This window comes from Cynocephalus volans, chromosome 3 (genome assembly GCF_027409185.1).
Source record: "Cynocephalus volans isolate mCynVol1 chromosome 3, mCynVol1.pri, whole genome shotgun sequence".
Taxonomy (NCBI): domain Eukaryota; kingdom Metazoa; phylum Chordata; class Mammalia; order Dermoptera; family Cynocephalidae; genus Cynocephalus; species Cynocephalus volans.
This window is the reverse complement of record NC_084462.1, coordinates 58,733,018-58,760,236: the sequence shown is the minus strand read 5'-3', so window position 1 is coordinate 58,760,236 and position 27,219 is coordinate 58,733,018. Positions and strand designations below refer to the sequence as shown.

At 41.0% G+C, this 27,219-nt stretch overlaps 1 protein-coding gene across 1 annotated transcript in view; it reads right to left on the bottom strand.

The window, feature by feature from the left end:
• Positions 1-19,269, bottom strand: part of SH3GL3 (SH3 domain containing GRB2 like 3, endophilin A3) — a 40,475-nt gene extending 21,206 nt beyond the window's left edge. Inside the window, exons 1-5 of the mRNA XM_063091262.1 lie at positions 19,131-19,269; positions 14,952-15,085; positions 11,362-11,520; positions 3,217-3,320; positions 1,956-2,065 (exon numbers count right to left, since the gene is read on the bottom strand). Of these exons, the coding sequence (XP_062947332.1) occupies positions 1,956-2,065; positions 3,217-3,320; positions 11,362-11,520; positions 14,952-15,085; positions 19,131-19,254 (631 nt within the window). The 5' untranslated portion in view covers positions 19,255-19,269. The remainder of the gene's footprint in view (positions 1-1,955; positions 2,066-3,216; positions 3,321-11,361; positions 11,521-14,951; positions 15,086-19,130) is intronic.
• Positions 19,270-27,219: the final 7,950 nt, after the last annotated feature.

Genomic DNA, 27,219 nt, shown 5'->3' with positions numbered 1-27,219 from the left:
CAAAAGACATGAAGAGACATTTCACCAAAGAGGATATACAAATGGCAAATAAGCATATGAAAAGATGTTCAATATCATTAATCATTAAGGAAATGCACACTAAAACCACAATGAGATATCACTACACACCTGTCAAAGTGGCTAAAATAAGAAATAGTGACAACACCAATCGCAGACAGGGATGTGGAGAAACCAGATCATTCATACATTGCTGGTGGGATTGTGAAATGGTACAGCCACTCTGAAAGATAGTCTGGCAGTTTCTTTTATTTTACAAAAATAAAATCCATATGATAAAGATCTAAATATTGAGAAAAGATTTTTAAAAAGTAGTAGAAAACTGTAGGAGAATAACTTTGGGGATAGGAAGACATTTCTGAATAGGGCAAAAAAGGCAAAAGTCACAAGCAGAAAGGTTGGTAAATTTAACCACATCGAAATAAAAGCTGTGTGCTCAAAACAAAACTAAACTTAGCAAATAACACAGCAAAAACAACAAACAAACAAAACATTCCATAATCATAGTTTAAAGATATATCACCAACTGGGGAAAAAAATCTATCAATATCCCCATATGTAAAGAACTCCTATAAATCAACAAGACAAAGCAAACTACCCAAAGGAAAACAAATAAATGACATAACAGATAATTCAGACAAGAGGAAATAGAAATAGCAGATTAAAATACAGAAAGAAATGTTCAAGCTCACTAGTAATCATGGAAAGGCAAATTAAGATCGAATGCCCTTTTTCCCCCTTGAGTACTTGGCAGAAATTGATGTCTAATGACATGGGTGTAGGGAAGCAGGTATTCAAACATTAATAATAGTGTAACCATTTTGGAGGGTATTTTGGCAATATCTACTACCATTTCAAATGTACACTCAGGGCCAGCCCGCGGCTCACTTGGGAGAGTGTGGTGCCAATAACAACGAGGCCACGGGTTCGGATCCCTATATAGGGTGGCTGGTTAGCTCACTTGGGAGAGCATGGTGCTGACACCACCAAGTCAAGGGTTAAGATCCCCTTACCAGCCATCTTTTAAAAAATAAAATAAAATAAAATGTACATTCACTATGATGCAGTAATTTCATTTCCAGCATATGGAGGCAGATAAAGGATATTCATTTTAGCAAGTCACTGTAAACAACCGTAACGTCCACTAATAAGGAAATGGTACAATGGAAAACTATGAAGCCATTAAAAATAGTGGAATAGATCTATATGCATGACATGGAAAAAACTCCAAGAAATAGTGGCACATTTAAAAACACAAGTTGCAGGACAATACTCCCGGTATGATCTTGCATTTAAAAAAAAAGAGAAAAAAAAATAGTATATTTACATATACTACATGCACAAAAATAGATATGACAGTACTCGTATGAAAATGTTAATATCTAGGAAGGGGACTGAGATGGACTGAGTGATCATAAAAGACAACAGAGTGATTTATACTATATGTATTTTTTTTCTCAGTTTGATTATTTTACTCAAGAATATATTTATGTCATTTGTCTAATTAAAAAAATAATAATGAAGCACTCGGGACAGGTCTAGCATATAACAGATACTCAACAGAATGCTAATTCAAACTTTAAAAAAATATAAATTAGTAAAATAGTTTGAAAGAGTTAAACATTTCAATATAAATGATAATGTGGCAATGATCAGTGATGGCTCTGTGGCCAAGGGTCTAATTGCCACATTCGAAGGCAACAGGTGATGGAATTCTTCCTGGTGTTGGTTTTCAAAATTTTATATAAAGTCCTGAAAACAGGAATCAGGAAAAAGCAGTATTATTGGGCGGGGGGAGATTTATCAAACAGCCAAAGAAAACAATTCAGGGTCTCAGGGTATTCACACAGAAAGACCCAGCAATGAGCAGTGAATAAATGTTTCTGGAAGTGCCTTACTGAAGGGCACACTCAGCACACTTAGAATGGTCAACCTACCTGTGGTCTTTGCTACAGAGGTGGTGGAAACCCCATTGAGCTCACTAGAACTCCTCTTCACAGGCCTTGGCTTGTACTCTCGTTTGGGGATGTTGGATGCAGCTGATATCCTGTAACACACATTGCAAGATGAGCCGCACATCTGATGAGGAAAGCCAAGCCTCCGAGCGTGCATTCACTCTGCCCTGAGGAGCAGACAAACCTCGCTCACAGGTGGTGGTTTTTACACTCTGATTCTCAAGTAGCCCACAGTGATAGAGATGATATCACAAATGCAGTTTTTCAGCTGTTTGAGCTTCTAAGTGAAATTTGTCTTGAAGAGGACTATCTGACCTCACACAGTCTCTGAGGCATCCAGCAAGTGCCCAGGACACAGTGTGCACTTCACAGCGTTAGCTGCCTTCTTACCTCTTTGCCCTCTGATAGAGACAGAATTATGAAAATATGCTCATCTGAGTACTGGATCAACTATCTGCCCACGGAAGTGGATGCTTCCGAGACTGGGGACACCTTCTGTCTTCCCTCTGAATACAGCATTGATTCAAGTGAAAATCCCACCAATTTTATTCATTACCATAATCCTGTGTAACACAATTTTCTTTTATCAAACCTCATCAAAAAATAGGGTAGTTTCTTAAACCCAATTTTTTAATTCGTAGAGTTTCCATGCATACTATATATGATACTACTAACTTTTAGAATATAGAATACATTTATCATTAAAGCCATAAAGAACACAGAACCTTTCTTTGAAGAAGATATTTGTACTACTGAATTGTACTACTGCCTGATACTTGTACTACTGAAGTAAAAGCACATCTTTTTTTTTTAACCGATATTTACATATTTTCTGAATATCATCTCACTCTTCTCCACAGCCCTAGATGTTGGGGAGGGGGTATATACCGTCGCCATCCCCAGCTTGTAAATGGGGGGCTGAACCCTCAAGTCAGCAAGGAAGCCCGGACAGCTCTGGAGGAGCTAATCTCCATGGCAGGTGCCCTAAACACAGGTCACACAAAAGAGGGCTTTAATGAAAAGAAAAAGGAGAAAAGCTGCCAGATCTCTTTTCCTGGTTCTGTCCTATTGGCCAGAGCCAGCACTTACTTTCTCAGTCCCATCCCACACCCAACCACGAAAGCCAGCTAAAGAAAATTCAAAACAGGATGACACGGGGGAAAGGGGAAATGGACAGACAGATTGATGTCGATCGGCTTTAACTCTGCAGCCCTCGGCTTATAATGAACATGAAGGTCCTTACCGTATCTGTAGCTTGGTCTGAAGTTCCTGCAGGATCTCTGTGGACTGTTTGTGATAGTCTAATGCTGCCTCTATAAACACGGCCAACTGGCTGACTTGTTCTACCTGCAGCAGAAGTGGAAAATTACTCCATGGAGTCCAGAGCCTATATAACATCCAGGGAGAGGAGACCAGCAGCAAAGACCCAGCTTTGCAGGGAAGCCTGGCATCTGCCTCGGTTCTGGTCCATTTCATTTAATTTCATCTTGGTGCCCTGCATAATAATCACCCAGGTTATGGTACAGAGCTGTACATGCTGGGAGAACATGTTCAAATTTATTTGTGATTATGAGCTTGATTTAACTCAATATAATGACTTTTTCCAATTAGATGGTGATAGTCCTCAGATTTTTGTGCCACAAAGCTCACGGATCTGAAAATGGAGAGATAAAGCTTTTCCAGTGATAAGTGAAGCCAACGTTTAGTAAGTGAACTGCTTACTTAGTGAAGTGTGTCTGTGAGCACCTTCTAGCTAAGCCACACCAAGAAAACTGAGTAAACTGAACTGTTCTCAGATAAGGGGGAAGGAGCAGGGAGCAAAGTGTGCACGAGGGTAAAGGCTTGTCAGCCCCTATACGTTTTTGTTGCTATTAACACAAAATACTTTCCCTGAAACTACAGCCGAAAGAAATGAACTCTGAAGACTCTGGCGTCTCTGTTTCCCACGAATCAAGACGTTCATGAAATTAGTGACTAACTTACAGTGGATGTAAAAGAAAGAAAAAAAAGTATATAATGTAAGAAATGTCTGGAAGACCTACAGATGCATAATTTGAGGAACAGCAAGCAATCTCCAGGAGGGCCTGGGAGTGCTCCTGCTTCCCCACGTGTTTGAGGGAATGCTACAGGAAATAAGGACTAATTAAGCTTATTCGTGGAGGCCCCAGAGGGTTGAGGTGATGGGGCACCCCAGCATGAATCCCATGAACTCCAGATCTGGACAAAGACACAAATCTAAATCAATCCCACTCTTCCCAGGCTTTCCTAAAGCCTATGCATCATTTCCTTACTTCATTTTCTAATCAGCTTTAGGGCAAAATTTGCCTGCTGATTCACTGGTACACTCTCATTCTGCATAACCAACCAGGGGCTTGTCTGCCTTCAAAGACCCAAACTGCTTTCAATTGTTGTTGTAAACCATTCTTTAGTTGCCTGTACTTTAATTTTCCTTATGCACTTATACTATTTTAAGCATGAGCCCAATATGCACTTAAGATATACTGTATATGGAATTTCACTTGTGCCAAACTGTGATCAGCAATTGAACAATGAAATCCCATCGTGTTACATTTACTTTGCCACGCTCTGTGGCTGGAAACGCAATGAGTCTAGCCTTAAATTTCCCAAAACCCAATAAACAAAACAAAGACAGCCTGGCCCCTACAAAATCCTAAGGATTTCTTAAATTTCACCTCTTTGGCTTTTACACATACTTTTAAATGAGTCCAGCGCCAAGGCCTAACATGATCACAGTAGAATTTGCTACAGAAAGAATTTTTCTTCCTTAGAGTGCTAGAGTTGTGTGCTTGGTAAACTCTGTACCACACCTCTCTGTCTTTAGTAAAATTAATTTGTCCTATTTTATTACCCACTTTGAAATATACTTAATATTTTATAATTTTTAAAGGAATGGTAAAAGACAGCTAAATGAATATTCCTTGAAACATATGTGGGGTTGGGGGATGGGAGGTGGGAATCACCAGCTACTCTCTCTGATGTGGCTAAAATGCAAGATTATATAATCTAGGGATGCATTTGTTACTATTCAATTGGTGGCTGACTTTGGGAAGGAAATGAATCCCAGAGCCCCTTAAATCTTGGGAGACAACAGCAGTACTGCACAGTGCTTGCACCTAGCAGGGGCTCAGTGCTAGTCCTGAAGAGGTGGTTACTGAGCTCTAAGTCTCTCTCATTGACAGTGAAGACATAAGGTGCCACACGTGGTTGATCTTCCTCTCACTGCCAGAAAATGGAAGCTACTGGCTGTCCTCCAGGCCAGGAGCATTGAGCTATGTGCTGGGGACCAGCACAGGTGGCCTCTGCTTCCTGAACCACAATAAGAATTAAATACCTGGATAGGCAGAACCAAGAAAAAGCAACAGACCCAGGCCTTGCATGAGCCAAAACCTGTCCAGAAGGTAAAACATTTCTTCCACTGGCCACACCACTCAATTTGGCAGATCCACCTGTTGAATCAGAGAAGGTTACCTGGGATGGGAAGAAAGATTTAATTCCACTTCCAGGCTGAGACCTGGGCTGCCACTTTGCTGGTGCCATCTTGAGAGCAAAGAGTGACCTCGCCTTTCAGAAAGGTTCACATGACATATGCAAAGGAGCAGAATTACCAGATAATCAGCTCCCTTCTCTAAAGGTACAGTGCACTAGCTGTTTCAGAGGCCTCACAGCCAGCTCAGATGCCTGAAGTGAGAAGCTCGTAATGCAAACAGACTTCCCCATAGGCTAGAGCTCACAGAGGCACAGGCCAGGCACAGGGAATGTGGGTTGACAACACATAGGGTGAGGACTGTGAAGCTACCCAGGAGATTCATGGAACCATAAACCCAGAGGGAGCTGTGGTAGACAGAAGGATCGCCTCTGGAAAGCTGTCCAAGTCCTAATTCCCCAAACCTGTGAATATTTTTACCTCACATGGCAAAAGGAACTTTGCAGGTATGATTAAAATAAGGATTTTAAGATGAGGAGATTATCTTGGATTATCTGGGTGGCTCAATGTAATCAAAAGAATCCTTTGAGAAGGAGACAGGAGGGTGAAAGAAGATGATGTGACAATGAAGCAGAGGTCAGGGCAGGAGATCTGAAGACACGATGCTGCTGGCTTCAAAGATGGGGGACGTGAAGAATGAGCTAAGCAGCCGAGGAATGCAGGCGGCCTCTAGAAGCTAGAAAAGGCAAAGAAGCAGATTCCTCCTCTAGAGCTTCCACGGGAATATAGCCCTGCCAGTATCTTGATTTTAGGACTTCTGATCTCCAGCCTGTGACATAATAAATTTGTGTTGCTTTAAGCCACACCGGGGTCATTTGTTAGAGCAGCTACAGGAAACTAATATGAGTACAGAGCTGCTTTCTCGCATTCTCAAACCAAGCAAAACGGGATCGGCAATGGGATCAGCACAGGTCAGGGTTCCCTGTTTGTGGGGTATGGGAGTTGTTGCCCTGAGGCTCATAGGAACCAAACTCATGGGGTAATGAGCCCATTATAGCTGGGCATGAGGACTTCATTGCTGACTCAGCTCTGCTCCATGGGTAACACCAAGGAAGAGATGAACTCAATTTCTCTCCAGTGACAGACTACCCATGCTGCATAACAGCCTGTGTGTCACCTGTGGATGCATTTAGTTCCCAAGCTTCTCTTTAGCTACAAGCTAATGGACAACTACCAGCATAGGAGGCTGTCGGAATTACCTTAGCACTGGGGATGCAGGCAGAGAACAAATTTCCCCAACTACAGTGGGTTAACAATACTAGAAGTTGTTAGGAGCTGCAGAACCCCCGAGGATACTTGAGTGGGATCTGCCCATGTGGACCAACTGCAAAGGACTTGGGCTGCACCCAGAGGAAGAATGGCCCAAAGGAGAGCACATCGTAATAAAGACTCTCCTAGATCAACTCTCTTCGAGAGAACTATGGAAGCTGAGGTGGCCAAGGAGGAGCAGGGCTGGGATCCTCCTCCTTAGTCCCTTCAGCAAACATTTATCAGGGACTGTTAGCAGCCAAGTAAGGGGCAGAGAGAGGCACACTCTGAAGACATGGCGAAGATGGAGAGAGAACTGTGATGTGAGCAGGTGATGCCCTACCCAGACGCCTGGGATCTGTGTGCACTTGGCAAGCATGAATAGACAAATGTGCATCTTTGGAAGATGACAAGCCATCCCCTTTCACAACTGGAATGTCACATTTCCACTGAAGACTATCTTCCACTCCCATTGTGATAATCCAAGTATTTTTTTTGCTCTACCCTATCAAAGGTCTCCATTCTTTTTGGATTCATCAGAGAAGCCGGAGGAAAACTTCTCAAGAGTTTTGCACATGGTCATAAACAGATGCCTTTTTCAATGGGGCAAAAGCCTTTAGTCAGAGTTTCTGGGAAGTCAGAGTAAGGCAATTTAATTAGTAACATGGATGATAATTCCTTAGATTTTTATTCTCCACTTTATACCTCCAAAGAATTTCTCCAATGCAGCTGTTCATTTGCCTGACACTTGTCAGGTGAAAGCGACTTTCCCAGGGGCAGAAAGCAGAGGCAACACCAGAACCAAAGTTAAGGTCTTTCACTCTTTGTTGGGGATACTTTCCACTAGCGCATTACTTCCCGATGTATCTTTTTCCACACATCACTAGTTCCCTGAAATGTCAATGACAATAATAATAGTGTGGAACAGTTCTATGGTCAAATAAGTTTGGTAAATTGCCTACTGTATCCTCTCTTAGGAATCTCTTTTCCTAAAAATTAATCTTTCGTATTAGCATATAAAGACTCTAAAAAGTTAGAGCGTGGTGTTGTAACACCAAGATCAAGGGTTTGGATCCCCACACTGGCCAGCTGCCAAAAAAAAAAAAAAAAACCCTAGAAAGTCTTGTGATAAAGAAACCCTATTTAGTTTTGTTTAACCCAAGGTTTCCCAAACTTATTTGACCATAGAGATGTAATTAGTGCAACACACACTAACATCCCATGGGATAGATTTCACGAAATGGAACTCTAGAACAATGGAAAGAATCCAGGAATCTGGAATGTAGTAACTCCACTTGTGTTGGGAACTCATGATTGGAGAGAGGATCCCCTGGATGGGAGATTTGTACCCAGAGAGCTAGCAAATACCAAACACTGCAGGTGCCTGGCCTCCCTGGACTGAAATAGGCATCTTCTATATAGTATCTCTGATTTCTGCTAATGTCAAAACATCCTATATTTGCTAAATTAAGTTGTGAGCAATAAACTTCTCTGCAAAGACAGAAGAGTGTGTTAACAAGCCTATGGGTGATTTACCATCCCAAGAAATGGCAGTGAAGGCTGAGAACCAACCTGCTGAGTTTCCTGCACCCCCACCTCAGAGCCAACTGTGGCAGGTACAGGAACACTTCTCCAAGGGGGCCCTGCCAGTCCCAGCCTGGCACGACAGAAGTCATCAGTCACAGGCCTGCCCCTCTGGGATCCCTGGAAAGCTGGAAAATATCTCTTGGCTTGAGCATCACAGCCTACGGAATAATGAAGCTACTCAGCCTCAAGCAAGAAGGGACGCGATGCTCAAGGCCTCTAATTCAGCCTTTACTGACAAGACACGCAAGGACTACGGTGCGGGGTTCAGCCAGAATCTTCTCCATTCTCCCATTCCCAACTTTGCCAAAAATAGATGAGAACAGAGCTGCAACTTTTAGGAATGCTGGAGAGAACGCTTCAGGCCCCTCCACCATCCCTGCCTTCTTCCCACACCACAGGGGGAGCAGTGATCTAGCTAATCGGTGAGATCCGAGGGGCCTGGCACCCACTTGCCCCTGATAGCCATGGAGTCTGGACACTGCACTGAAAAGCAGTAGGGGCTTGCTCTGGGATCGAGTTCTTCAAGAAAGTGGGTCTGTGGAGTGGCTGAAAGACCGTGCGTGCATCTGGCTTTCTCCTCTGCCCACCTCCCTCTCCCTGTGGATGTTCCCAGGTGTAGACTTAGGGCCTGGGACAGCTACATGGACATCCACTGTGGGCCCAGCCCAGGCTGCCCCTCCCAGCACGGTTTTCCAGAGAGCCCTGTCCTCTGGGAAGGGGGCTGGTATGGGATCCTTGTTTGGCTTCCTCTGTTTGTTTCTCAGTTGGGAGAATACAGATGTGAAGACGGATGAGCAACCACACACTGGAAACCCTTACAAATGGCTGCTTGGCCAGAAAGTCCTAGGAGGATTGTCTAGTCTGCATTTGGAGACCCAGGAAAGACCAAGTCGGTTCATTCCAGCCAGGTCTCTCCTCAAATCAGTCAGAGCTTCAGGGAACATTTTTTTTAGGCATTGTCTGGTGCAGCTTTTGTTGTGTCTTCACCAGAACTGTAGGAAGAGAGGGCTGGAGAAGGCACCAGCTGTTTCCTGGAAAGTGAGATGCTGGTGTTCGAATTGTCAGTGCCAAACAGAGATGGACAGGTGCCACCAGAGCACCCAACACACCCCTCAACTGCTCCCTTCATTTGCTTTTCTCTGCTTATTCCCTTGCCTTTTGGGTGAGTGCTTCTAGGCCTGCTCCCCTGCCCCTCCTCACCCCTCCTCCAATGGATGGGACTCGGGGGATGGTCCCTAATTAGTGGGTTACTCTATCACGGTAATTGGCTCTGCATGGCCAGAGGCCGGGGTGGCCTGCTCGCCTGGCTTCAGCATCTCAGCTTGCGTCCAGGTGGGGGGTCAGGTGGGCTCTGCACTGGGGCTGCCTTTCATCAGCTGAGGGTAAAAGGAGTAGAAAGTGATCTCTGGGCTTCAGGCCCAGGCCATGCCCTCCAACACAGTTGACCAGAAGGCCTGTATTTTACAATTATTGGGTGTTCTCATCAGTTAAAAGAGATATCTCTTCATTCCAATCTGGTATCTGTGTCAATGCCTCAAGTAGTCAGAACTCAAAGGGTGAACAGCTGTGCCTGGTATCCCCAAACCTCTAACCCACAATAACATAAGCGTGTCCCAATTGTGGCTGGGGAAGGCATCATGGCCTCTGCTGCCTGCCATCATGTTCCCCTGAGGCCACGCGTTTGATAGACTGTGCACCTTGTCTCCTGCAGGTGCCAAGTCAGGTGGAAACACTGTCCAGTCCACTGGGCAATGGCAGGACCTGAAGACCCACTGTGTCTAACCTGGGAATTAGACTGGTCCCAGCCATCTTTAGTTCCAGGATTAGTTCCTGGGAGAAGATTCAGCCATCACCAGCCATCCAGAAGCACAGCTCCTCATTCAGAGCTTCCTCACCATGAAAGGAAGCAGACATGGCCATAAGAGGCTGGCTGACAGAGATGGACATGAGGTTGGTGACACAGAGGGAGCAGCGAGACAGAGTCCTATGGGCTACAGAGCCACTGACCCTGGCCTGTCATCCAAGGTGGACTGAGGTTTTAATGGATGCCCCACCCCACCACATATTGGTATTTTGTCCTTCCCCAAACTCAAAAGATGTAAGACCTCAGTGCACCTTTCAATAAACTATTATGAGTACAACATGGTTCTGAGGATAAGTCCCGTGACTTGTCCCCACAGGTTCAGGAGTTTAACAAATAGGTCCAAAGCTAATGCTGGGCTGAGATAACTCCCGGCATCATGGAGGCCAGACTGGGGGCTGGGACTCAGCAGGGAGGTGGTGGCTAAAGCCTCTTCCAGGCAGCCAGTAAAAATGCCAGATGACACCTCATAACCCAGACAAAGAGAGAGGCCCTCAGCCTACGTGCTGCCCAGTCAGGAGTCACCCATCTCCGTTAGTTCCATTTCATTTGACTTCACTGGACAAATCAAATAAAAGCTGGTGGCAAGAATCACAGTACAATAGAATATTGGCATTTCTGATGCATATGCCCCAAGACCTTCACAATCCCCAAGTTCACAAGCACCACTATGGAACAGCTGAAAAATGTAAGTCACACTTTAATATCCTGAATGTTAACTATGACAAGTAAAGGCATCAGAGAGCTGGGGGATGAGAGAGGCTCTCCCCCTTGCTAAGAAATCTGCTTCTCCTCAAACATCTGCTTTTCAGTCTTAGCAAAATTGCAAATTACTACATGACCTGGGTTTTCCATTCTCCTGTGAAACCACAAATGCTGTGGCCTCGAATACAAAGGCTGGTCTCCTTTGCAATCTTCTGAGACAACCTCACCTCCCCAGGGCCTCCCCAGGGCTCAGAGCACATCTCTGAAACAATACTGGGATAAGCAGGACTTCCCAAGATTCAAGATTTGAGTCAGGGTTTGCTGGATATCTGAATCTATCTCAGAGGATATGATGGTCACAGAAAATTCTAGAACTTTCATAGCAACTAAGGCTTTAGAGCTTCTCAACATGCTGATCATAGTCATATAATCAATGTTTTATTTATTTACATTAAAGTCTCCTGTTTGGTTTAAATACTTACATCATTTTCTAAAAAATTAAACATGCTTCTTTCAGCCAACTCCTTTGACTCTTCAAATTTTTCTACTGCTTGTCTGACTTCTTCATCTGGTATCTTACCTACTCGCTTCTTTTTATAATCGTAATCCAGGCGGCGGCCTTCTAGCTTTTTCAGGTGGTGCTAAAAAAGAAAAAAAGTCCCTCAGAAAATTATTACATTTAAAACACGGCACAAAAAATTTTTATTTTTTCTATGAAAGTTGTCATTGCTTTTTCTCGATCTAAATTCTAGAGGTCAGGACACATCAGCTATGGGTCAAATGTGTCCTCCCAAAGTTCATGTATAACAGCATTAAGAGGGTGGGAAATCCAATTATGATATTTAAAAGGTGGGGCCTTTGAGAGGTGATTAGATCGTGAGGACTGTGCCCTCGCAAATGGATTAATCCATTCATGGAGTAATGGGTTGATGGTAATGAGTTGTCATGGGTATGGACTGGTGGCTTTACAAAGAGAGCACATGGGAGAGCTCTTGCTCTTGCCAATTATCTCACCATGAGATACTCTGCATCCCACAGGATACCATAGAGAGTTCCCACCCAGAAGGCTCTCATCAGATGTGCCCCCTGGACCTTAGACTTCCCAGCCTCCAAAACTTAAAGAAATAAGTTTCGTTTCTTTACAAATTTCATTTATTTATAAATTTACAAAATTCATTTCTTTATAAATTACCAAGTTTCTGTTACAAGCAACAGAAATGTATTAATACACCATCTTCCACTTCTGGTGTGTGCACCTCAGCACCTGTTGAAGGCTCCCCTCACTGCAGGTGCTTAAAGAACATTTGTGCAGTGAATGAACGAATGGACGGATGGGTGGGTGACAGAGTGAATGAGTGTCTATATGGAACACAGGATGTAGTATCTGTGCTCAAATACCATTTCCAACGTTCTTTATAGAACCCCTCACTTCGGCTCTATTAATGTCCAGATAATTTCTAACCAAATTAACTTACAAAAATTAGTAGGGACATTTCTTTTTTGGCATTATTGTCAAATCCTCACTAAGAGGTAGACTGTAATAACACACATTACCAGTATCCCCTAAGATATTTATGAATCTTCCATAAAATTCCCAAATAACTACAGAATAGATTGCATAACATGCTATCAATGAATGCAGAGGAGAGATATTCACAGACAACCTATAAAATGGTAAAATTTTTAAACAATGTTATAATCCCTTTAATGAAATATAACACTTAGGGCTGTCCATTCATGGAATGGGCTGCCTTGTGTAGTAGTAAGTTCTGTGTCAAAGTCTGTATTCAAGCAAAGGGATCCCATGTCAGAAACACCGTAGAGAAGATAACTGTGCAGGACAAGGGAGGGGCAGTGTCGAGCAATGGACTTTTTGTAGGGCCTTCCTCAAGGACAACAGCACAAGAAGAAATAAAATTTGCTATATTTTAGCAAAGGAGGCATTTGGTCTTAAGGATCTGCCTTTGGGGAAGATGTTTGGCATCCCCCCAACCTAGAAAGCCACTTCTTCTCTAGGATCATTCATTCAATAATAACTTGTGAGCACAAACCACGTGGCAGGCTTGTGGCTACAACAGTGAACAAAGCACGATTCATCCCCCGAGGAACTTGCTGCCCCACAAGAGACAAAGGTAAGCAGCGGTGCCCCTGGCACAGGGGAATGAAGAAAGAGCACGTCATTGAGTCAGTATGAGTCGAGATGTGACTCCAGGAGTCATGGGCTACTGTGTTGATGTGTTTAAATGTTAATAGGAGGAAGCCAACAGATAGGGAAAGAATGAAGATACAGGAAAGAAGACCATGGATGTGGCAAAGGCCCTGGGGAGTGAGGGGTGATGGACCCTGGGGCCCAGTGGGGACTGTCCTAAGAGTGAGATAGGGAGTGTTTTCCCTGCGATGGAAGGAAGCCGCAGGTGAGGAGGTGAGGGGTGTTCACGTGGGGAGTGGAAAGTTTAGGGAGCTCCTGGAGGTGGCATTCACTTTTCATTCAACCTTCCCAAATTCCCCTTCATACTCGTTGCCTTCAGCATAGACACTGAATGCCTATACAGGCATCCAGGTCTTTCTATGCCACCCAGCCTTTCCTCCTCCACGTCTCCCCTGCCCCTGCACACCTGCATTTCCTGGCCATACCACCCAGCCCAGCTTCCTAACCTGCCCACTCTCACAGGCCTGGCCCTTTGGCCAGCTTGTGCTGGCTGTTCTGCCCACTCTAGTGTGCCTGGCCGGTTGCTCCTCCTCCAGGAAGCCTGCCCTGACCCAGCCGGGCTGAGAGAGGTGCCCCTTCTTGGTGTCCTTGGGCTTGTCTCTCTAACAGCACCTGTAACAGAATATCCTAACTCCTCACTTGTCTCTCCATCTTTGCCTGTGAGCCTCATGAGGATGTGCACCGGGTCTTGTCTTGCAACATATGCCCACCACAGTAGCAGGACACAGCAAGTCCCTGATACACAGTTGGTGGAAGAATAAATGAATGAATGAAGCAATGATGGACCAATGAACTGGGATCCATCAGTTCCTGGGCCATGGAAAGGCCTTCCCATTGGCCAAGCAGGGAAGGCAACCCAAGCTCACACACTCCCCAGACCCATCTCTACCACGGACGTTAGAACAGTGAGGGTTCATGTTTCCATTCAAGAGTCTGGAAAGGATGGGCTGGAACAGTGGTCTTCAAACCCTAATGTGCATCACAGTCACTGGAGGACTTTATAAAAGGCAGACTGATGGGCTTCACCCTGAGAGTTTCTGATTCAAGAGGTCAGGGATGGGACCTAGGAATTCGCATCTCTAACAAGTGATGCTGATGCTGCTGGTCCAGGGATCACACTTTGAAAATCAGTGGCCCTGAAGAAAGGAAAAAAGGACATCCCCAAGGCTCAGATGACTTCCAGGCTGGCCTGGGCTACACTCAGAGCATGCTTGAAGGCACCTGAAGGAAGGTCTTCTGGGCAGCTCCATAAGAAGGCATTGGTACCTCCAGAGTGCACAGCAGGATAGAAGTCTTGGGGCTGTTTTAGCACATCTACAAAAATGCCACCAAGCAGGTGGCATGCAATTACCTACAGGTACTTGAAACTTCCCACGTTTGCTCTGAAAGACCATTTATAATAGTTTTCCAAATGAAAAATGACATGCTTAAATGCTGGTTTCCTTGAGAAGTAATGGAATATGAGTGCTAGTGCAACGTATCAAAAATGCAACTCATGTGTATGATTCTAACGATCAAAAATCCACTACAAAGTTATAGAATCATTTTTTTATGTGAGAAATGGCTGCAGGAATATGGATTTCAGCTTGGCCTCCAGCTGGCTTCAGTGAGATATACAATTTTAAAGCTGGAGCAACGTGGTTCGCATCCCCACCTCTCACCACACCCCATCTCCATGGCAGATAGGGTTTATTGATCCTGGTTCTCTTTCCCAGTGAGTCCAGGTAAATATAACTGGATTATTTTTTACCACCTACAATAATATGATGCTTTCACAGAGTCCCTGCAGAGACATTCTAATGAGTTTAAATACAAACATCATTTTAAGTAGTAACAGGTATATTTATAGCCTGGAAGACTTACCCCGATCTCTTTCAAATCTTTTTCTTGTAGTAACTGAAGTGGATCAATAAAAGTCTGCTTTACATTAATATCAAGTGAGTCTTTCACCTCAGCCATTAGCTTCATGGATTCACCAACCTCAATTAATGCATTGCCTTGAATAGAAATTACAAATAAAAAAAAGTTCTTCAGGAGAATTCTCTAGGTTAGCAGTGATATTTCTTACTAGAGTTTGGGTCACACAGAATTCATGTGTTGGAAATTTGGTCCTTGGTGTGGTGTGTTGGGAGGTGGGGCCTTTACAAGGTGAGTAGGTCATTAAAAGGGGTTAATGCCACTCTTATAGGATTGGGTTAATTCTCTGGGGAATGAATGAGTTCTTGCTCTTGCGTGACTGGATTAGATACCCTTCCACTTTTCTGCCATGTTGTAATGGAGCAGGAATACGAAAGCCCTTGCCAGAAGCTTCTACTATGCCCTTGGACTTCCCAGGCTCCAGAGCCAAATACGATCTCTTTTCTCTATAAATTACTCAGTCTTAGGTATTCTGTTACAGCAACAGAAAACAGACTTTTACTTAATTCTCTTCCAAAAATTTGTGGATGATAGTGTAACAAGGTTCTTTCTCCGGGACTTTTGAATCTTGACTCAGAAAGAAAAAGAAAAATTAAAAGAAAAGAAAGTTTTCCTATTTTCTACATTTTCCTCTCTACATTCTGCATTTTCACCACCACATAAAATAAAACTGAAGCTAAGACAGACTGAAGCACTTACCATTTGTGCCACCAGATGGCGATAAAGCTCTTTTTTTTTTTTTTTTAAGGTACTTTTGGAAACTGGCACCAAGGGTTCCTTAGAAGCTGGAGAACAAAATCTCTCTTTGTAAACAATGAAAGTATTCATTCATGTAGGGCTAAGTATTACCCAATAAAGATTACAATAGAAATAACTGAACAAAACCTCATCGCAGCTTCTAGCTGTGGGATCTTCTTGAGGCCACTCCCTGTATCCTTTTAGATGGTTCTATGGCTTCCTATACTCTCTGATGTCAAAGAAAGCCTGCTGGTGTCACACAGGACATCCTTTCAGCAGGGTGGGATGGGTCTGCTCTTGCAATGAGGCTCAGGCCATCCTTCTTGGGCTTGGGTAGCAACAGGCAGATTTTGCAGGATTACGGCCTGGTATCTCAGGCCCAGCTAATCTACAGTCATTTGCAAGTTTACTGCACACCGGATGTCCTGGTTGCTGTGTACAATGAGGGTTGCAGTTTCTCTAGAAGACATTCCTGGAAAATGCTGCACTAGACTAAACTATTTTTCCTATATTTGGGGTTCTCCGAGTTGACCCCGTGAAAAGATGGAGATTTGGGGTCTCTTAAATTCCTAGGCTTGAAGAAGACCTTAGAGCCCAGACCAAGTCTGACCTTAAAGTTGTTTCCTACCAGTTGAGGGCATGAACAATTTATTCACCTGTAAAACAGGGAATAGCAATATCTTCCTCACCTCACTTTTTTAAAAGAAATATACTAGATAGGACCTTGCAAAATAGAAGAAGTGGAAACCTTGTTATAGAACCTTGCAAAACATAAGTAGAAACTAAAGCTGGACAGGACTCCATTTTGACCCACTGGTAGCTTCATTCCTCCTGGGAGGCTAAATTTCCTTAACTTAACTCTCCAGAGTCTGGTTCTAAATCATTCCTAAATGGAGATGGGACGTACTTTCCTATCCTGAGACTCTTTCCTGCCCAATTGATCAGAGTGGACAACACTAGGTGTGACCTCACCATCCTGTCTGCCGCCAATGCCCATGCCTCACAATGGCCATTAAGTTAGCTTTGAAAGAAACATTTTCAGATGTGTTTCTTTGAAGTCTCCAAAATTATGTTCTGAACATGATGGCCATTGCCTCCCTGGAATCGACATTCCCTCTCTTTGCCCAAAAGTAATACAGTCAAATTCCATGAAGGCATGGGGTTCAGCCTCCGTCCACTGAGGTTTCTGCGTTTTAGAAGGTTCCAGCATGTGGCCCCAAGAAGAAAGCATCGATGGCACAGCCTCTTCCTGGGAACAGCAAATGTCCATCTGTTCTGATGCCCTGCTGACATCACTTCTCTTCCTGAACCCAAGTTCCATTAAGTTGCTGGGCACCTGGGAAGCTACCAAATTGTCTGGCTGTCAAAGCCCAGTCACCATGGCCAGGTGCATGGCAGGAACACCCTTGGATTTCGGGACCTGCCTGGCAGCCCTGGCATGTTTATTTGGCTCACGATTCTGGAGCTGGGAAGTCCAAGGGCATGGCGGCAGCTTCTGGCAAGGGCTTTCACACCCTGGCAGCCTCACCTATTTCTTCAACTGGTGTGCCTTCAGGAGAAAGAATAGGTCATCCTGTCCTCACTGACCCTTGGAATCAAATAAAATTCACCTTACCCTGCTCTGAAGGAAAATTGCTACCCTCTGGATTTTTTTAAGTTTTCAAAAGATTTTTTTCACAAAAACCTAGGGTAATTACTAAGGCCAAATATTTAATTCCTTATTTCCATATCCTGCCTTGTTACCACTACATGAATAGCAAACATGCTAAGTTCTCCAGGAAGACTTAATATATTAAATTCAATTCATTCCAATCTAATTTATTAATTTAAAGTACTCTAAATCAAAATGTAATGAGCTTCTGTTTTTTAAAGGGGACTTAAAATGACTTTAGTTTCATCTGGAAAAATAAAACCAGCAAGTATGTCCATGAAATTTTTGCAATAAAACAACTATGAAAAATTTTAGTAAAATATATTAAAATAAATAAAAAACTGCAATACTTAAAACAACATGACACTGGATCAAAACAGGATACAGATCAAGAAACTGAAGAGAAAGACCAGAAACAAACTTAAAACATAAAAATTTAGTCTATAATAAAAGGGTCATTTCAAATTAACAGGGAAAAGTTGGATTTTTCAATAAAGTGCTGGGACAACTAGCTGTTCAATTGATTGAAAACAAAATTAGAATCCTATTGTACAGTATCTCCAATAAACTCAGGGGCTTAGAAATTTACAGGCAAGAAAAGGAAACACATGTATCATAACACAGGGGGGGTTAGAATGGAAAAGATTTTCTAAACATAATGCCAAAGCCAGAAAAACCATAAAGGACTAATGAGCTCCACTAAATAAAAATTAAAAATCTTTCTCCATTAAAATGACCTCCATATACAAGGTCAGAAGGTAAATGTCTACATGGCACAAAAACTCATCACACATAGGGCAGGCAAAGAGCAAATATCCTGACCATTTAAAGAACTCATAAAACAGTAAGGGAAAAAATGGACACCCTAAGGGAAAACTAGGCAAAGAACACAATTATGAAATATACAATTCATGAAAATGATGACAAACATGGAAAAAATTCTACCTTAGGCATAATCCAAAAAGTGAAGTTAAACCAGCATAGTATGATATATATTACATATCCAATTATCAGTTATTTAAATGTAAGCTAAAAGAATAACTCCCAGAGTTAGTCATACTGCTGGGAAAGATACTCTCATACACTCCTGGCAGGAATATCAAACTGATATAACCTTTCTGGAGGGTCATTTGGAAATATGCTTCAAAAACTTGAAAAACAGGCAGACTCTTGACCCAGCAACTTCACTACTAGAAATTTCATCTGAGAACATAATTTTTGATATTCTCAAAGATTTACCTATAAGAATGGTTATTATAAATGCTATGTACATTTTTTTACGCAAAGAAAAAAATCATAACTCTCCAGTAAATGTGATTGGTTAAACAAACTATGATATATGGAATATCATGCTGCCTTTAAAAACAATACTGTGGGAGATTACTTATTTTATGATGTGGATCATGATATAGACAGTGGGAAAAAACAGATTACAAAGAGTATATATACTATAACCCCACTGTAGTTTTTTAAAGGTATATGTGAAATACATATAAGAATAAACAAAAGGTATAAAGGCTACAGAACAAAGAGTTTAATTGGGCCTATTAGTAGAGATGGGGATTATAGGATTTATTTTACTTGCTGTGTTTTTTTTCTAAACCTCCCACAATGAACATGTATTACTTTGGTAATATGAAAAAATACTAAGGTTGTTAAGCTGAACGTTTTGTGCATAACCTAAAACTAACAAGAGAGGTGTTCTCAGCTCTTCCAGATGATCTATGACCACTCACCAAAAGTGGAGTCATCCCCGAGCTCCTTGCCATATTTTAGCATGCAGTCTCCCAGCAAGCCTTCTGTCTGCGGGTATCCGGTGGTCTTCACCTGCCCTCGGATCTTCGACATAGTGTTCAGCATTCCTAGCTTAGCTCTGTATGCTTAAAAACATTATCATTTGTAATTCCTTAAAGTTACAAGGTGGAGTGACAGGTATATAATACTTAACAAACACAGCTGCCAAAATTGAGGTCACAAAATGCCAGAGACCTGTAGGTATGAAATAACCGATCGCATGTAACCTATTTAATTTTGTCACATTATTTTCTAGATTCTTTACCAAGGAGGGTACTAAGCACACTGCTGCATAACCATGATGGAACATAGGAATTATGGCACACGTTATTGACTCTAAATAATAGGAACCAGGGCTTTTATAAGCACCACCCATAGAGTGAGACCCTTAGGAATGCTTGCAATTACCAGCAAGTGAAATCAGACACTGACACCTGTGCAGACCATTCTTCCTGGAGACCAGATATAAACTAAGAATAGAATTGCTGAGGTAGATGTTTCAAATGACCAACCAGTCATTAACACACACACGCTCTGCTCCCAGGAATGGATTCAGACATGAGATTCAATATCATAAGGGAGGCCTGCTGCACACGTTTTGGAGGCAGAACCACAGGAGGAGCAGACCCCACCATAGTGAACATGAGCTTTGTGCTGCTGCTCCCCCTGGTGCAGCTCAGCTCCCTGTCCCTAGGGAGGTGATGGACAGTGACTGCTCATTACCCTCTTTACTCTGACTTAGGCAATCAGTATTTATTAATCCCAGACCCGGTGTAACTCACTGTGCTTATTCCTGGGACTCTGAAGAAGCCTAAGACAGCTTCTGCCCTCAAGGAGCTCACAGCCTAGCTTCTAGAAGGCAGACTATACATGGTATTAGTAGTAAAGTCTGGTGTGGTGCAGGGAAAGGAAAAGATAGCAATACACTGGACAAAGATTGAACAATGTCCCTAAAAAGTACAAGAAACAGTGTCAGTAAAGTGTGAAAGAGGGAATGTTTATGGTATCATCGATGGACAAGGAGTAGGCTAGTTTGACCTAAGAAGAAATTAATACAGGACAAAATGGAAGAGATCTATGGAAATACGTGACTATGAATTGAACACCAAAGCTAAGGATTTAGGATTTTGTTCTTCAGGCTAGAGAGTGAATCACACACCAGCTTCTGGTATTTGAGATAATTTTAGGCAGTCACAGAACAAACTTTTCTTTTCTTTTACTTTAATAATTACATATTTATTTTTAATGTATTCTAGACCGGTGCTTCTCAAACTTTAATGTGTGTGCAAATAACCTAAAGATCTTGTTAAAAAGTAGAGTCTGATTCAATGGGTCTGAGGTGAGCCTGAGATTCTGCATTTCCGTCAGTCTCTCAGGGATGCTGGTCCTGCTGTTCCGTACACCACACTCTGAGTAGCAAGCCTTCAGACGCTCACAGTGCCAGCCTTTTGAATCTTGCCAACCTCAGCCTCGAAGCACTAATCCTCCATATCCCCAGGGCCAAAGGCTTCACTGCCCACCCCATCACACATACATACTCACACACGCACGCGCGCACAGTCCACCCCTCTGTCCTACTGTCAGAGTGGAGTGTGGGTGCAGCAAGCGTGTGAGTGAGGGCCGTTAACCTGGATTAGAGGCCGCAAGGACTTCCTTTCTTTACTCTGGGAATAATCAGAGGCCTTTGGCCCATCTGACACTTTTATTGTTGTCCAAAGCCTCCCTACCCCATTAAAATATCAGCAATTTGAGGGCAGGGGTCTCTGTCTTACTTAACAATGTATTCCAGCACCCCAGAAAATCTCTAGCATAGAGGAAGCACTTATTAAATATTTGTTGACTGACATATCAGGAAAAGGAAGGTGTGTGGTTCATTTTAATCACTGATGAGGCCAGGAAGAAGATACATTATTATGGTTTATTTATTTATTTATTTACATTTTTTTTTAATTGAAAAATGATTGATTGTACATATCTGTGGGGTACTGTGTTGAATAGCAATACCTGTGTGCAATATGTGATGCTCAAATCCAGATAATTAGTATATTCAACATTACACAATGTAATCATTATTATGGTTTTTAAAGCGATCATCATCAGTACAATTTTTTAAAACTTTATACCTGCCGTCCTCCCTGTACATATTTGATAAAATATATGTTCTTAAATTTTAACTTTCTTGATTTTCAGATGGTTAAGTCTGTGCTGATTCGTACAGCCAAGGGCCTCACAGTACTATACGCAAAAATAAATACCGAAAAAGTAAAGGCAGCTTCGAAAATCCACAGATCTCAAGGCTTGGGCGCCCTCTATTGGTTCCTATAATTTACAACCTAGGAGAACCTCATCAGGTGATGCCGCCTGGGGACCAAGGACATTAAAGACCTCCTGGGGAGCAGCTGCTGTAACCCTGGACCTTCTCATGCTGTTTTTCATATTCTTTATACTTCACTTCTTCAGCATTTGAGCCATGAAGTAAAAGCCCTTTCAGATTGATATACACTTTTAGAACAGAAGAATTTTTTTTTTTATAAAATAGAGGAAATAACTGAGTAAGAAAACATTTATAAAACGTGTAGTGGCTTTTCTGGGGCATCTCATAAAAAATGCCTTTTCTCAGCGCTGCCTTGTTGCTAAGACTAACACTCCATCCAAATGATGTCAACCAAAGCTCACAGAAGTATCCGCTCTGTTTCTCCTCACCGGTATTCACTGTGACTACCTTCGGTCAGAGGAGATTCAACTTTAAAAACTAAATTTCATTATTTGAACACAGAGGACATTGTTTCTAGATCATGTCAACCAAATGCCAAGTAAACATCGGTTATTAGAGTCTGTGACAGTGAATGGACAATAGAGCATTTCAAGACATTTTCTAACTTTACCTGGATTTGGCTGAAGATATTCTGTGGCTTTTGAAAGAATTTCTGCAACAGCTTTATTGGTAACGTCTATTTTCTTAAAAACAAAACAAAAAATGGTGGTAAGTGACAAACTCAATTAATCCACAGAAGAACAAATAGAGAAGTAATTTTCATTAGCTTAATACTTAGAACATCATTACGATGATTTTAATCTAAATGATCATTTTTAACATTTTTGGGAGAGGCAATCCCAATGATGTTGGAGAACACTATTTTTCTTTATAACATTAAAATCAATACTAATGTGATATTTAGAAAACTTGGAAACATTACTATGCTCCACTAGATTAATGGATATACTTAGAAGTCTCAAAACTAAAACTTGGGCTGGCCAGTTAGCTCAGTTAGTTAGAGTGTGGTGTTATAACTCCCAGGTCAAGGGTTCGGATCCCCTGTACTGGCCAGCCACCAAAAAAATAAATAAATAAAACGACATAAGCCAAATTTTCCTTATCTGCTGGGTGAACTTGAACTTCTATACTTACATAAGGATGCCATAGTAATGATTCATATTAGAAACTATGTTAGTAATCAGCAAAAAAAGAATCAAAACCATTAGCATTATAACTAAAGTGAACATATTCGTTTGTGCTATGGTCAGAAGATGTTAACATCAACGTTTTCCCGGCCAAGTTAATACTGAATCTTTCCCTTTGCAAAACCAGTCCTGCTGATTTTTGACTTTCTGGTTGTTAGTTAGCCAGAGAACTACTGTGAGAATATACAATAAAGTTAAATACGCAAATTTCAATAGCTTTATATTATACCATCGATAGCCCAAAAGAAAATGTAAGGGAAAAGGAGATCCCACTCATAAGAACAGTAAAAAATATACAATAACAAGGCATAAATATTATGAGAAATTCACAGCACCTACTTGAAAAACCATACTACTAGATGGGAAAACTCATTTTTAGAAAGATGTAGATCCTCCAAAATTAACATGTAAAATTAATTCAAATCCCATCACAATTTTTTTCCATTTTTATTAAAATTTGTCAAATTGATGATAAAGTTAGATTCATACTTTATACAACATACAGGATTAAAACTATGTACCAAAGCAGACTATAAAAGTACTAAATTATAGAGGAGAATATTCTGAAATACTGTGTGGAAAGAAGTTTCTAAGCATGACCTGAAACCCAAATGTCATACATGAAAAGACCAAAATTCTGACTCCAAAAACTAAACAGTGAAAAATCACAATACATTTAGTTTGAAAAAAGTGGCAAACAGAAAGAATGTTTAAAAGACAAAGGGTTAGTATCCATAATACTCAGAACCCCCAATTAAACAAATGAAAAACCCAACAAGAAAGAAGAAAAGAAACATAAACTGGAAATCCACAAAAGAAGAAAAATACAAGTTGCCTACAGACATTTAACAAAATATTCAGAAAAACTGTAAATTTTGTCACCAGATTAACAAAAACATTTTTTAAATCAAGTATACCCAATATTAGGTATGATATAGAGTAATGAGCCATTTCACAAACAACAGATATGCAAAATGATACAACCCTTTCGGAGATCAAGGTGGAAGTACCTATTAATATGCATATTAAAGTATAATGTTCCACTATTATAATTCCAGGGATTGGCCATGTAGAAACACACCAGCAAACTGCAGTGATATAAAAAGATGTTCATTGGACCATCTTATGTAGTATTAAAAATTGAAAACAAACTAAATTATAATCTATAGGAGACTGACTGTGTATGTTGTGAAACAGCCAAATAAAGGAACACTCTTTAGTCATAAAAAAAATAAAAATAAAGACTATCTATCTGTACTGGGGAGATGCTCACAGTGCATTGCTAAGGAGGAAAGCAAGCTGCAGAGAAATTTATAATAGGAAAAAAATTCATTTCTGTAATTTAAAAAACCATGACCTGGTCACGGCCACAAGTTTTCAACCAGCCTGAAATTCTATTTGCTCCCTTTGGTGAATGCCTAAATTTGGAGCCCCAGGAAAGTTAAAAAAGGGAGTATGGAAATTATAAGAAATGAATCAAACCTATATTACTGATACCCATGTGCTGTGTGTGTGCGAATGGGCGCGTGTGTGTGTGCGTTGAGCCTGGTAACAGGTTTTGTAAACTTTGAACTCTATTTTGTATATTCACAGTTTATTATGATCTTTGAAACGTTTAAAAGAATTTAATCACCTAAACTTTTATGTTTTATTAGAGGTACAAGAAATTTAAGTGCTTAGGAAAATCCTGTTTTAGATTTGTTGTGAAGTTGGAGGGAATCCTGTGCATTGCATTTGTAATTGTACTTTGAAATATCTAAGGGAATTTGCCTAATTATGTAACTGGTAATAAATATTTAAGGATTGACTTTATTAAGCTTATGAGTTAACAGAACATAAAATGAAGATTAACTAAAAACGATTATCATTTTTATATCAAAATTACTAAATTTGCAAATAAGATTCATAAGTTCAACTTAAAGCATAAGAAAAACTAGGTTTAAGATTGATGACTTTAATAAATTAGATATTAATTAAAACACAACTTAAGAGTGTTCTCTTTAATGTATACACCCTTTTTTGGACATGAAAAGCCACCAGGAGGCTAAGAGTCACCTCTGAAAGACAGTGATGAGGGAAATTAGAAGGGGGATATTTTCTACTTTAGATCCTTCTAATTTGGGGGGGCGGGGGAAAGGCCAAGAAACAAATGGCCAAAAACTTGCAAGTGCCTCATAGGCCCTGACATGCACATACTGCAGCTGTTTCCAGTACAGGACAGGCATCAAAACTGGAAATAAACCCCTTACAAATTAAAGAGAATGCCCATTAGATATGCTGGCAAGCATGGGCAGTCAAGGTGAACACTGAAAAAACAACTCATATGGTTTAAAAAACAAACAAACAAACAAAAAAAACCTTCTTTCCAGAATAACTGGGAATATTATGGTGTGTGTGTGTGTGTGTGTGTGTGTGTGTGTGTGTGTGTGTGTGTGTGTGTGTGTGTGTGTGTGTGTGTGTGTTTTCAGGTTAGCCAAGTGCTATGCAAATATCTTGGCAAAACATCAGGAAAAATAGAGGAAGGTAGAGAGGTGGAAATTATTTTTGTCAAGTCTGCCTGGTGTGGAAGCATCTCTGTTGGATGATTAAATCTGGAATTTCCATTCAGTGTTGGCGCCCTGCCCATGAGGTGTCTAAAGCCTGTGTCACTGACCCACCCAGCCCCAGCCCTGAGTTAGACAGCTGCTAGCAGCCCTGCTCCCTCATGGCTGTTTATGGTATTCTCCTTAAAAAGAGCCCATATCTGTGGTTACAACCTCTTTCTTATTCTTTGTGTAATTTATTTGTGTTTTTCCCTTTTCTCTCTCATAGTCACACTTGGTGGAGGTTTATCATTGTATGGCTTTTCAGAAATAAACAGCTCTTGGCTTTATTGTTTCTATCTTTTTATCATCATTTTCTATTTTATTAATCTTTTTAATCCCTATTGACATCTACCTTCTACCTGGAGTGATTCAATTTGCTGTAGTTTTCCTAGCTTCTTGGATTGCACGATTTATTTATTTTCTCCTAACATTTATTTTCTATTAAAGGCATTAAAGACAGCCATATATCACAGGTTTTGACATCTAGAACTCTGTCACTCATGACTAAATAATCTGTACTTTTACTTTTCATTTCCTCTTTAAGCTAAGAATTAATTTTCCATGTTTTTAAGTTTCTAAACATCCAGAATTTGGAACCTATACCTTCCTTGTAATTCTTGTGTTCTATGATTTTACTTGGGGAAATTTATTGAGTTTCTTTCTGTAGCCTGATACATGATTGATTATTATAATAGTTCCAAAGGAATTAGAAAAATTTGATGTGCATTCTCCATTTGGGGAATGCAGATGTCTATATTTATTTATAATCAAAGTTAATAATCATATTTTATGCTAATTCTTCATAAGTCTATTGATTATCGTCAATTTAATTTGTTATTTTATGACAGAGGTACATGAAGTCTTCTACTCTAATTTGTGTCAATTCTGCGTGTATTCTGACAACTTTTACCCTACAAATTTAGATGCTGCATTATGTGATGCAAAAATGGTTCATAACTATTATAATTTCCTAATAGACTACATTGACAGCATCTTTTTATAATTAAAAGAAAGCTTTTCCCATTGAGTATTTTTTTTGCATCATATGTTACTTCGATGTTTACTATCGCTCCTCTATTTTTGTATGGTTAGCATTTGTCATAAATTTTTTTTTGGATTAGCCTGTCATTTCTGTGTCATTTTAGGTGGGCCTGATACCACCTACTGCATCTCTTTTAGAAAGTCCTTAAATCTACTGGTCAAGTATTCTATATTTCCATGCTTTTCTCTGCTGTAATAAAACAGGTAATAGATTTTATTTTTATATCTCTTCTGTCTCACTAGCATTTTTGGTGAGAAAATGAGGTCAACAAGAGGGATCTCAGTTCATCAACTGAAACTAAAACTCCTGAAATATAATTTTGATTTTAAATTTAACATTTCAACTGAATCATTCCCATAATATCTTTGTATACCAACAGATTTTAAAAGAAATTTAACGTATGTCAATGATGTGAAAATGTTTCCACGGTTTTGAATTTTCAGAAACGTTTTTCAAAAGCAAAAACAAAATAAGCTTTCCCCCTCAAGGTATCAGCATTTATAGAAATTTAATAGCTTTCGTCCAGAAACAGAGAACTCCCAGAGAATAGGCTGACCATGGCCAAAGTATCCTGAAGAAGGGATCCCCCAGGCCACATCCTGCGGCTGGGCATCGTTCCCCAGCACCTGCTGACAGCTCTGCTACCTGCTATCACCCGTAGCCTTGATGTTACACCTGAGGGTAGAGGATTGTTTTATCTCCTTGCTCTCTCTTTAGGGGAGTTTATTTATTAAAACAAGGCTATATTTAAAGGGCCCAAGATAAAGGGGAAGGAAACAGAGTAAATTAGTAATTACTGGTGGTCCCAGTTCTGCCTCCACCTAAGCTACTCCACACAGGTGACCAGGAAACATGTTAAGGGACAGAGATTCTACAATCTTCCTTTGGGGTGTGTTACTGTCATTTCTGTACCAAGCTGGCCATATTTTTCTAAATTCTTTC